Source organism: Oncorhynchus tshawytscha, linkage group LG03 (genome assembly GCF_018296145.1).
Source record: "Oncorhynchus tshawytscha isolate Ot180627B linkage group LG03, Otsh_v2.0, whole genome shotgun sequence".
Classification (NCBI taxonomy): Eukaryota; Metazoa; Chordata; class Actinopteri; order Salmoniformes; family Salmonidae; genus Oncorhynchus; species Oncorhynchus tshawytscha.
Window position 1 is genome coordinate 48,409,992 of NC_056431.1, and position 13,581 is coordinate 48,423,572.

Sequence of the window (13,581 nt, forward strand, 5' to 3'; positions counted from 1 at the left end):
ATTGTTGGAAAAATGACTTGTGTCATGCACAAAGTAGATGTCCTAACCGACTTGCCAAAACTATAGTTTGTTAACAAGAAATTTGTGGAGTGGTTGAAAAACAAGTTTTAATGACTCCAACCTAAGTGTATGTAAACTGACTTCAACTGTATGTCACAACAGGTGTAAATATATGGGTCATGACAGTCTTATGACCATATGACAGCTTATGACCAATCAAATGTATTTATAAAGCATATTCTTACATCAGCTAATGTCAAAGTACTGTACAGAAACCAAGCCTAAAACCCCAAACAGCAAGCAATGCAGGTGTAGAAGCACAGTGGCTAGGAAAAACTCCCTAGAAAGGCCAGAACCTAAATCAAATCAAATCAAATTTTTATTTGTCACATACACATGGTTAGCAGATGTTAATGCGAGTGTAGCGAAATGCTTGGAAGAAACCTGGAGAGGAACCAGGCCTCTTCTGGCTGAGCCGGGTAGAGATTATAACAGAACATGGCCAAGATGTTCAAATGTTCATAGATGACCAGCAGGGTAAAATAATAATAATAATTCTATGGCAAATATACTTATATGTCTCCCCTTTCATCTGTGTCTAGGTGTTAGCTAGTTACTGGCTAGCCTGATCTTCAACAAGCAAGGAACAAAAGGGGGGTGGTTCATTCAATACTCTAATGCAGTTGTCATGTGCTGCTGTGAATTGCATCACAAGCGACATGCCAAACGGGAGACGTAAACAGAAAAAGTACATCATACCTGCAATTTCAATGTTGTTTGAGTTGCTTTGTTTATCACCAAATTTGCTATAACACTGCATCCAAGTTTCTAGAAATAGGTGTTTTATGAATATAAGCTCCCCACCAACTCAGCCTGTCTTTTCAAACTTCTAATAGTTAGCCATTAGAGAAAAAGTACTTTCTCAAATTTTTAGCATTTCTATCCCTCAAAAAATATTATCGCAACATTTTAGTCACTCAAAAGCTGATTTTACACGGGACTTTTCGGGACCTTTAAGATGGTAGCATGAATCGTTTGGTTCTGCTCAGCTCGAGATGAAGAGCGGAAGAATTGAAGTGATGAATCTGAGCCTTAGTGTTATCAGCTGTGAAAGGCGGGGTTTACAGCAAGGCATGGTTTTCATTGGCCTTGTCAGGCGGGGTTCTTCAGTTCAGCTTCCCATAGTGATGTGTTGTACTGAGAGTACTGACTGAAAGGGAACTAGAACTGCCAAAAGATTTGCTGTGATTAATTGCAAATTCTGAACTTGCACATATTTAGCTGTAATTTGAAGGGTAGGAAATATGAGTATTTACTCACCAATGTAACAACACAGTGTGGTCAAAGACTTTATTGTCGTCACAATCTGGCTACTTCAAAGTAAACAGTTATGTTTTGGGTTATTACATATTTATTAACTTATTCAGATATCTTCTAAACTACCCACAATGCACTATTTCTCAACGTCATATGGAGGATCTACTCCGTGCTACCAAGTTTGTATGCTAGCTCTGTAGCTAGCTCAAGCTCTTCACAGACTTGGTAGCTGTGTTAACTAATTGGAACCCGTTAGCATGGCAGGTTCTGGTGCCTTCTTGTCGTGAGCTCAAAATGAAAGAGAAAATCCTACCTGCCTCCTCTAATTGTGTAGTACCTCGTCTGTTTTGCTTTTTGTTTTGTCAACTTTTTTCATGTTCGCTGTGAAATTGGCTATGGGACTTTTCTAACTTTTTCCACCTTCCACCTAGCTGACTGACATCTGGAATCTATCTATTTCGGGTTTTTCTTGCTATATAGCTATTGGATTTCCCTGACTCTTCCTCAGTCCGGTGAAGCGCCCGCCTCCCCTCACTTTGGTAGCTCTCAGCTTGTACTCTTTTTAAAAGGATGGGCCTGCACTCTACCATCGGATGGGCCCCGGTCATCAATCATCAATCTGTAAGTCTCTGTTTTAGTTGTGTTAGTTGTGTTCTAGCTGGTCTCCAGTAGTTGGGGCTCTAGCTTGCTGACCATAACCTTGGTGGTTGGCTAGGCTAATAGTAAATTGGCTTAAAAGCGAACATTAGCTGGCTGGCTAAGATAACTGCATAGATCTAACATTCTTTCATAACTGGTTAGATGGCGTTATGTATTTCCAAAACGTTGGTTTACTTTAATGTAGGTGTTGATAGCAACTGGCTGACTTATTCAGTGCTAACGTAACGTTAGCAACTCTGTTGGAGTTTACATTATAGGGAATAGGCTGGCTTGCCGGGTCCTCCATATTACACAACCCGGAAAAACATGTTCTGACATGACATTCGGATTGCTGATCGGTTTTATGTGATAAAGTGATGTGTAACTTTGCATTGGGACTTTTGTTGTGTACACTAATGCAAATCCATACAGTATGTTACGTTTATGCTACCTATCCTTTAAGATTGATACAAAAAGCATTACAAGAATATTGATGCCTTGATTTTGCCCAAAGTAACATTTCTTTTACCTCAATGTCAACCTGCTTTGACATCGCATTGTTGTTTTTAGCTGTATACAGTAGATTATGTATTTGAGATGTTTTCAGTGTTATTTTGAACGCTTTCAGACAATATGATTAATTGCAATTAAGAAAATAAGTGCACAAAATGTTAAATAGTTATACCAATAACAGATACCAATATTATACATTTTAGTGTTGAATTAAAATGTTTATTTTTTTACCAATGTAACAGGACTAAACTAGGAGACATTTACAACCAAGACTCACTTGACATGTACAGACTTTGGCTAGCTCCACAGTTTGAATCCATCCCCTCAGTCAATTACTGACAAAGTAGAAAAGTTGTCTGCATTGACTTAAGTAAAATTACTCAGCAATTTAACAATTAACAGCACTTAACATCCTTCTTCATAGAAACAGCACTAACAACATTAACTAGGACACCTTTCTTTCTGCTGCTATATGTAAGGCTACGTCTTTACAATATAGAATATGTAATTGCACTTTCAACTAGGATTCAATACATTTAGGTGACTAGGGAAAACCTACGGTGATTGCATGTATATCAATAAGCATTATTATAGTGAGAAATGCTTTAAGTGGTAACTAATTGCTGCATACAGTACAAGCGCGATGGGCAGCGTGAGAGTGTCTGGGGCTACAGAACAGACAGAGCATTGTGAGCGTCTAAGAGATGATGGTCTTCAACCAATGACTGATTGGGCAACTGGAGAGCCACAAACGATCACAATCAAGTGGCAGGGAAAAATACATGATATGCTATTTAGCGTCCTAATATATTACCACTCAGGGAGATAGGTCAAGGGGAATATTCTTATTCCCCCCCCCAAAAACAAATTATTTTCACACAAGGGTACTTTTATTTTTCCCTAGGTTATTTTTTGTCAGAGCTACACAACAAAAAAGCATGAGATTTATTTGACTACAACAGTCATAGTAAGCTCAGTTCCCAATTGAGTACAGTCTATTTTGCATTTAAACCCCAAATAACTGAATAGTCTAAATCAACAAATAGTCGTTGGTATCCCTCCGGGAACCAACGAACAGTCTGATATGAGTCGTTGCACAGTGCGATGATTTCATAAGAAAGCGCTGCCTGCCAGCCCACCGTTCTGTTTCTCCGATCCTCCCACGAGACACTTAAGATGGTGCCAGCCCCGAGATGGGTGGAGCGTTCCGTCATGTGGCTTTGGAACAAACCATAGACTCGCCCATAACTCCACTCATGATGAGATGCATACAGCCTTGATTGAGTCACTGACCAGAGATCCCAAATGCCCTCCTGACCTCCCACCAACACTCCCTGGTTCATCTTTCAGACTAGCCCCTCTCTCGCTCTCCATTTCCTTCTTTCCCGCTCTCACTCTCCCTCTCCCTCTCTCAGAAGAAGGAGGTGTCAGATGAGAAGGCCCCAGCCAGCCTGAAGTCTTCTCTCATCAGGACACAGAAGAGACGCTGGGGGAGAGCCTTGGAGTAGGGCGCGGGCCGCGGGACACACGTACGCAGCAGGATCTCACGCCCTGCAGGGGGAGGGAAGTCTGGCACACTGGCACCTCCCATTGGCTTTTTGTCATCAGCGCCACCCCCACGTCCTGTGTCTTCATCCAATGGAGCCAAAAGGGCAGCCTGTGTGGGGCGAGGCAGACAGATGGGAGGAGTCAACAGCTGCATTTAAACAGACAGCCCAATTCTAATAACACTAATTGGTATTTTGACCAATCCGATCAGCTCGGAAAATTATTTGATGGGATTGGTCAAAAGACCAATTAGTGGAAAAAATACCAGAATTAGGCTGCCTGTCTAAACGCAAGCAAAGTGGCTAAAATTTAGGTTGGCACATAATTGAGTGGCTAACATTCAGGCCGGCACAAAATGGAGAATGCAGGGCCCAACACACAGTAGACTTTCTATAAAAGCCCCATAAAATGTGGAAACTAGAACACAATATATTTTTAGGCAGTCTAAGCAGAACCTTAACACATACTACACTTTTACAATGTGAGTATAACAGAGTGTGACACACGAGACTGAGAAAAACATACATACAACTCATTCTAAGTGGTTGGGGGAATGAAACAACCTCGACAGTGATCAGACCTGGCGCAAGTGAAAGCGTCTGGACTGGGAAACGACAGCAGTATGTTAACAATCTATTTTTACTGAGCAGGAACAAATTACATAAATTAGAAAGCTGATTACAAATTAACAAATGCCTTCCCACATCTCCCAAACTATTGTCTAAGGCGAGGAAAGGAGAACACATTTAATGGATTGGAGCGATTCGGTGTGTGCTTCCAGATCAATGTATGCATTTGTTTTCAGTGGGGCACAGCATAGCCCTAGAGGGATGGCAACACAAGAAAGCTACGTGACGCTAAGATCTAAAGCCAAAAGGGATCAAACACACCACAGCAACCTCCAATACTTACATAGTAAACTAGCAGGCTAAAACTAGTATATAACTAACCAGACAGAAAAGAGCAACCTACCACTCCTGAGTGTACATACTAAACAGCAGGATACCGCTAACCTACTGTAATGTATACACTGAGTGTACAAAACATTAGGAACAAATTCCTAATATTGAGTTGCACCCAATTTTGCCCTCAGAACAGCCTGAATTCATCGGGGCATGGACTCTACAAGGTGTCGAAGGCGTTCCAAAGGGATGCTGGACCTTGTTGACGGCAACGCTTCCCCCAGTTGTGTCAAATTGGCTGGATGTCCTTTAGGTGGTGGACCATTCATAATCAAATCTTATTGGTCGCATCCACATATTTAGTAGATTTTTATTGTGGGTGTAGCGAAATGCTTGTGTTACTAGCTCCAACAGTACACTAATATCTAACAACACACACAAATCTAAAAGTAAAAGAATGGAATTAAGAAATATAGAAATATTAGGACACGCAATGTCGAAGTCCGGAGTATAATTATATATGTATGTGATGGCATGTTTAGACATTATGTGGATAGAATATGTAGTATATCTGAAGAATAGGTAGAATTCTTGATATACATGGGAAACTGTTGAGCATGAAAAACCTAGCAGCGTTGTAGTTCTTGACAAATCGGTGCGCTTGGCACCTACTATCAAAGCCCATTCAAAAGGCACTTCAATCTTTTTTTACAATCCATGTCTCAATTGTCTCAAGGCTTAAAAAGCCTTCTTTAACCTGTCTCCTCCCCTTCATCTACACTGATTGAAGTGGATTTAACAAGTGACATCAGTAAGGGATCATAGCTTTGAGCTGGATTCACTTGGTCAGTCTGTCATGGAAAGAGCAGGTGTTCCTAATGGTTTTATGCACTCAGTGTATAGCGACATACCACTCCTTAGTATACATACTAAACCAGCTAAAACTAGTCTACTATAAACCAACCTCCACATCCACCAGAAAACACTTGTTTATCAACGCAGACCCATCAACAGAGAATGAGAGCAAATGGACATACAACAAAAATAATTGATTAGAGCTACACTAACAGATAGGTGGTTAGAAGAAAAGATGGAAGGGAGGAGGAGAAGAAGAGGGGCTAGGTGGTTAGGTAAAAAGGTCAGGGGGAGGTTAAAAACACAGTAAGTGGCATCGCTTTAGGAACCCTGTGCTTCTCCATTGTGTTATGGAGGTCTGGAAATTGCAGCGGTTCACTCTTCCAAACCATTACCAGAGAAATAACTGTAATCTTCGTCTGTATCCCTCCCTCAGCTGGCCTGAACCTCAGTTGCAGGTAGAAAGAGGGAGAAGTCATCGTGGAGAGGGGCATGGGGGTGGATGGATGGACTGGGGAGGGGGGGTGGAGGCAGCTAGGGTGGGGGGTGGAGGCAGCTAGGGGGGGGTGAACTAGGGGTGTAAAGGGGGATAGGGAGGGTTGCTAGTGGTTACCTCATCACTGCTGTAGTCAGCGAGCTTGACATGGGTGAGAGGCAAGCAGCGTTAGGAGACAAAAAAAACACATAATACGATGGAGAGAACGAAAAAAACATCAAATAACAAACAGAAGAACAAACAACACAACCGACACAAAGTCAGGTGATTAAGAAGAGGATTAGGTTCTGGTTGAGAAGACATGACATTCATCCCACCGAATGCATCCCATGCATAGCATACGCACTCAAGCCAGAGCAAGCGGCATTGCAATCAGACAACAATCAAACTGATACTCTAGTCTTGTACTGGTAACATGGGTAAGATGAGGGGCAGGACATCTCTCCTCTCTTCTATTCTTCTCTGTCTCTCTTTCCCTCGTTCCCAAGAAACTCACCTCATTTGATTGGCTGATGATTTCATCTGATTTACATGTGCTTGGGATAATTACAAGCTTTCTTTTGAGAGATTGGCAAAACACAGGCTGTAATTTAACACTCCGACATCTTGCTGAGTAAAAAAAAAAAAGTGATTGAGGGAGTGAGAGTTTGCTGAAATCTAACTATTTTTTCGCACCGTTTCATCCTCCAAGACAAGGCACAGGGGAGAGAGTCAAGACAAGCATTCATTCCCTGTTTGCATTTTACTAGCAATTATTCTAAGGAACAGATCTGGGACCAGGGACTGCATCTGTTGATGAACTCCGGAAGAAGACACATTTATTGGCTTGAACTAACTTTCACGTTGAACAAACAAATGTATGCGTCATTGGATGTGCCAAGACCAAACCAGGCATTGTATTTCAATGTGTTACAGCCAAGCATACACTTACTTTCATAACCAATACAGGTGCGACAGTACAGTACAATGCGAGAGGTAATCTATCATTGCAAGTGCCTTTTAACTGATCATCTCAGACTATTCAGTCGGAGTATACTCAAAGACATGCAGCACAGAATAGACAGTCACTTGGTCCAGGTGTCTCTCTCCTTGCTTGTCAAATCATATCAAACTGAATAAAACAAGACGTGTTTAATTGTCCTTCTGCTAATCATAACAGAGGGAACTACAGAGCCTAGATGTTTGTCTGTCAGATTGCACAAAGCCATTTTTTGACAGACGTTTTTATCCTACTTGGTATGAGTTGCATTATGTGATATGCAAGAAGAGTGACTTAACTTAAGCAAGTAAAGCGGTTTAATAAAGCGGCAAGAAGAAAGTAGTGATAAGTGAACACATTAGAACACAGTCCAGCAGCAGCATGCTTTTTGTTACTCAGGCAGCATGCCCAGGAGCCCCTCAGGGCCTGGAAAAAGGGTGGGGTTGTAGGAGGGGAATCAGTCAGGGGGAACATAACATCTCCTGCCTGGGCCGTTGGACAAACAGCACGTGAGCCGATAGTGGTGGCGGGATATCCTGTGACGCCAGGAGTTAGGAAAGGCCCCAGTGGGAGACGGTGTGTATGTTTGTACAAGTGTGTGCGTGTGTGTTCTGGATGGTGGTGACAGTGTGAGACGGTGTGCTTTACCCTCTGAGCGCTGACAAACAGCTTATGGATGATGCTGCCGGCTGGGCCGCGCCCTGCTCCGATCACAGACACCTCAGGCTCTTCCAGCAGAGAGCTCACGAACCTGAGAGTGAGAAGAAGAGGAGATGGGGGAAGAGGTTCATTTTATGTGAGCATAGTCAGAAAACACATGCAGGTATATTCTATTTAAAAGACATGCAATTATACTTTTACCAACAGAATAACGAGAAGGGGTTGTAAAAACTAGCTACAGTACAGAACACAACATGTGAAAACTACAGCCTTTTCGGAACGCATCCCTCTCCCCTGACACAGCATCTCGGATACAAGGCAGGACAGGCCGTTTCATTGTTGGAGAGAAAAGGGACAGGTAAATGGCTGCATGGTTCCAGGCCAGTTCTGAGTGTCCTCAAAATTAGTCTGTCTCTGCCTGGTTCTACTGCCTGAATGGCTGGGCAATCAGAGGCCCCTGGGACAAATGAACACTGGGGGCCTCCCTAATATAACCCCATCTGTCTGTATATCTATGTTTCTCTCTCTCTCAATGTACCTGAACCTCTGACACTGTAAGTGAATACCTAGACAGACAGACACACACAGATGGATCTACACACTCCAGACACACACTCACTTATTCACTCCCAAGATAGGCACACGCACACCCACTATACTATGCTCCCTTATTACAATCTGAGCAGAGTGTGTGCCTGGGGAGAGGGTGGTGGAGTTTTAATATTGCACACAACACAGTGCGTGTGTTTGCCCAACATTTATTAGCATTCCTACCCCCCCCCCGAGCAGGGTGTATGATGAAATAAGAGCCGGCTTGTGATATTAATAAAGCGAGAAGGATGGGATGGAAGGCACACAAGAGGTACCCACTACAATTCACATCCCGCCTCAACAGAGCAACAGATGACACAATCTGCACTCCACACCGCCCTCTCCCATCTGGACAAGAGGAACACCTATGTGAGAACGCTGTTCATCGACTACAGCTACTACAACGACTACTACAACACCATAGCGCCCTCCAAGCTCATCACTACGCTATGGACTCTGGGACTGAACACATCTCTCTGCAACTGGATCCTGGACATCCTGATGGTCCGCCACCCAGGTGGTGAGAGTAGATAAAATTGACAGTTTCAATACCCGGGAATAATTCATCTAACCAGAGAGTCCGGGGAAATACAGCAAAAATGTGCCCATTTAAAGTGTTCAAAACCAAGATATAGTGACTATGTAAAGATTCTCCGCAAATAAGAGAGGTGCTGCGCCACCTTGTCAGCGCCACTATGTAAAGATTTCACAGAAAGTGAAACTGATATTTCGTAATGATAGAGTACATTTGATTGGCAATTAAAATTGTTGTGAAATGAGAAACAGGCCGTTCATAAATTCAGAGTGTTATCATGTTCCTCAATTAATTCAGCGCATTTCAGCAGTTGGTCCAGGCTACAGTATCTTGACACACAGCGGACCCCGAGTAGGCTATAGCGTTGTCGGATCATACAAACTTTGTAACGGCAGTCAAACAAAAGTAAAATTACCAAAGTTGAAAGCTTGCTAGATAACCTCGAACGAATGACAGAATCTCTCCTATTTGGCAAAGTCAAGTTGATGATTATACAGACAGCAGATCAGCTCATGAATAACAGGGAGATGATGAGAGGGAACTGTTTAAATATCAAGGCATCTTAACAGGGACCAACTCTATTTATAAAAAACAAAATCCATATCTACTCTCATACCGTTTGATGGTCACATTCTCTACCGAAGCTCTCATATGGGCAGCAATACAAGACAGAGCAGACATATTATAGCGGTATTTTGACATGCATAGGCGAGACATGCTTTGATAATGCAACCTATAGATTACAGAATAAGGTTAGGAATTTTCAAGCGAGACAGGAGTCAGGATTTTGGGTTTCAATGTGATTGGGACAATAGAAAAATAACCTGGGCTCTGTATAAGGCTACGACGCGAGTCAAAAGATAAATAATAGGCTACAGTTGATTTAGACTACATGTTTCTGATCAGTAATAGATGAGCAAATTAATAAATAAGCTACCACGTCCACTTGTCCAGCCAGAGATCAATTAACCAAATATATATACAGAGATTCAGTGAAACAAAATCACATTGATTGATTATCAGACAAGTCAGAGGTTTTTGGTCAAGAGTAGGCCAGGTTACTACACGAGTGAAGGTCAAGGAGACTAGCATGTATAACATGCTAGCAAAATGTTCTGATCAGATAATATACAGTGCATTCGGGAAGTATTCAGAACCCTTGACTTTTAACACTTTGTTAAGTTTCAGCCTTACTCTAAAATTCATTAAAATGTTTTTGCCCCGTCAATCTACACACAATAATCCATAACAACAAAGCAAAAACAGGTTTTTAGACATTTTTGCAAAAAAATGAAATAATCACTTTTACATAAGTATTCAGACCCTTTACTCAGTACGTTGTTGAAGCCCCTTCGGCAGTGATTACAGCCTCGAGTCTTATTGGGTATGACCCTACAAGCTTGGCACACCTGTATGTGGAGAGTTTCTCCCATACTTCTTTGCAGATCCTCTCAAGCTCTGTCAGGTTGGATGGGGAGTGTTGCTGCACAGCTATTTTAAAGTCTCTCTCTTAAAACTTTTGATCGTGTTCAAGTCAGCGCTCTGGCTGGGCCACTCAAGGACATTCCTGAGACGTGTCCCTAAGTCACTCCTGTTTTTTTTGGTTGCGTGCTTAGGATCATTGTCCTGTTGGAAGGTGAACCATCGCCCCAGTCTGAGGTCATGAGCGCTCTCCATTCATCTTTCCCTCGATCCTGACTAGTCTCCCAGTCCTTGCCGCTGAAAAAGATCACAAAAGCATGATGCTGCCACCACCATGCTTCACAGTAGGGATGGTGCCAGGTTTCTTCCAGACGTGACACTTGGCATTCAGGCCAAAGAGTTAAATTTTGGTTTCATAAGACCAGAGAATCTTGCTTCTCATGGTCTGAGAGTCCTTTATGTGCCTTTTGGCAAACTCCAAGCGGGCTGTCACATGAATTTACAAAGGAGTGACTTCCGTCTGGCCACTCTACCATAAAGGCCTGGCTGGTGTAGTGCTGCAGAGATGGTTGTCCTTCTGGAAGGTTCTCCCATCACCACAGAGGATCTCTGGAGCTCTGTCAGAGTGACCATCAGGATCTTGGTCACCTCCCTAACCGAGGACCTTCTCCTCCGATTACTCAGTTTGGCTGGGCAGCCAGCACTAGGAAGAATGATGGAGGCCACTGTGTTCTTGGGGACCTTCAATGTTGCAGACATTTTTTGGTATCATTCCCCAGATATGTGCCTCAACACAATTCTGTTTTTTCCTTTGACATCATGGCTTGGTTTTTGCTCTGACATGCACTGTCAACTGTGGGACCTTACAGTGGGGCAATAAAGTATTTAGTCAGCCACCAATTGTGCAAGTTCTCCCACTTAAAAATATGAGAGAGGCCTGTAATTTTCATCATAGGTACACTTCAACTATGACAGACAAAATGAGAAAGTTCTCTACAAGGCTACACACTGCAACAGAATAATACCGGTTCTGGTGAGCAAAGTTTTAATGTTCTGAATGTTTATCCATAGGCCGACTGACATCCCTGGTGAGATTGTCTCAATCCCTAGTACAGGTGACAGCACACAATTGACATCTTTCAAACTGAATTGAATGTGCATACTATTCAAATCACACAGAATTAATATGGATTGTTTACGGTAACAGTGGCAAAATCTTACATTTCCACTTTAAGTGTAGCGTTAGAGTCTGCACTTGCCTAAAACCATTTCCTACAATTTCAGCAACCACAGAGGAACTTTCAAATAGCTTCCCCATGAAACAACGTTACTTTCAAGTTCTTTACCTTCCCAGCTATCATTTATTCACTAGTTGGTAACTTGGAGGATATATATACAGTGGGGCAAAAAAGTATTTAGTCAGCCACCAATTGTGCAAGTTCTCCCACTTAAAAAGATGAGAGAGGCCTGTAATTTTCATCATAGGTACACTTCAACTATGACAGACAAAATGAGAAAAAAAATCCAGAAAATCACATTGTAGGATTTTTAATGAATTTATTTGCAAATTATGGTGGAAAGTAAGTAGTTGGTTAATAACAAAAGTTTATCTCAATACTTTGTGGAATTTTTTTAAGTAGGAGAACTTGCACAATTTGTGGCTGACTAAATACTTTTTTGCCCCACTGTATATAGACAGGTGTGTGCCTTTCCAAATCATGTCCAATCAATTCAATTTACCACAGGAGGACTCCAATCAAGTTGTAGAAACATCAAAGATGATAATTGGAGCCTGAATACTTATGTAAATAAGGTATTTCTGTTTTTCTTTATTATTATTCTGCAAAAATGTTCCCAGAACTGTTTTCGCTTTGTCATTGTGGGGTATTGTGGGTAGATTTATAAGGAAACAAATGAATTTAATCAATTTTAGAATAAGGCTGAAACGTAACAAAATGTGTCTTTGGTCAGTTAGGATCACCACATTATTTTAAGAATGTGAAATGTCAGAATAATAGCAGAGATAATGACTTATTTCAGCTTTTATTTCTTTCATCACATTTCCAGTGGTTCAGAAGTTGACATACAATCAATTAGTATTTGGTTGCATTGCCTTTAAATTGTTTAACTTGGTTCAAACATTTTGGGTAGCCTTCCACAAGCTTGGGTGCATTTTGGCCCATTCCTCCCGACAGAGCTGGTATAACTGAGTCAGGTTTGTAGGCCTCCTTGCTCGCACATGCATTTTCAGTTCTGCCCACAAATGTTCTACAGGATTGAAGTCAGGGCTTTGTGATGGCCACTCCAATACCTTGACTTTGTTGTCCTTAACCCATAACTTTGGAAGTATGCTTGGGGTCATTGTCCATTTGGAAGACCCATTTACGACCAAGCTTTAACTTCCGGACTGATGTCTCGAGATGTTGCTTCAATATATCCACATAATTTTCCTCCCTCACGAAGCCATCTATTTTGTGAGGTGCACCAGTCCCTCCTACAGCAAAGCACCCCCACAACAGGATGCTGCCACCCCCGTGCTACACGGTTGGGATATTGTTCTTCTGCTTGTAAGCCTCCCCATTTTTCCTCCAAACATAATGATGGCATTATGACCAAACAGTTATATTTTTGTTTGATCAGACCGGAGGACATTTCTCCAAAAAGTACAATCTTTGTCCCCATGTGCAGTTGCAAACCGTAGTCTGGCTTTTTTATGGCAGTTTTGGGGCAGTGGCTTCTTCCTTGCTGAGTGGCCTTTCAGGTTATGTCGATATAGGACTCATTTTACTGTGGATATAGATACTTTTGTGCCTGTTTCCTCCAGCATCTTCACAGGGTCCTTTGCTGTTGTTCTGGGGTTGATTTGCACTTTTCGCACCAAAGTACGTTCATCTCTAGGAGACAGAACGTGTCTCCTTCCTGAGCGGTATGATGGCTGCGTGGTCCCATGGTGTTTATACTTGCGTACTACTGTTTGTACAGATGAATCAAATCAAATCAAATCAATCAAATCAAATTTTATTTGTCACATACACATGGTTAGCAGATGTTAATGCGAGTGTAGCGAAATGCTTGTGCTTCTAGTTCCGACAATGCAGTAATAAAAAGCAAGTAATCTAACTAA

The 13,581-nt window shown here is 42.0% G+C and overlaps 1 protein-coding gene across 1 annotated transcript in view; it reads right to left on the bottom strand.

Moving 5' to 3' along the window:
- Positions 1-2,666: 2,666 nt before the first annotated feature.
- Positions 2,667-13,581, bottom strand: part of rab3gap1 (RAB3 GTPase activating protein subunit 1) — a 56,813-nt gene continuing 45,898 nt past the window's right edge. Inside the window, exons 23-24 of the mRNA XM_024415191.2 lie at positions 7,898-8,000; positions 2,667-4,126 (exon numbers count right to left, since the gene is read on the bottom strand). Coding sequence (XP_024270959.1) covers positions 3,881-4,126; positions 7,898-8,000 — 349 coding nt within the window. The 3' untranslated portion in view covers positions 2,667-3,880. The remainder of the gene's footprint in view (positions 4,127-7,897; positions 8,001-13,581) is intronic.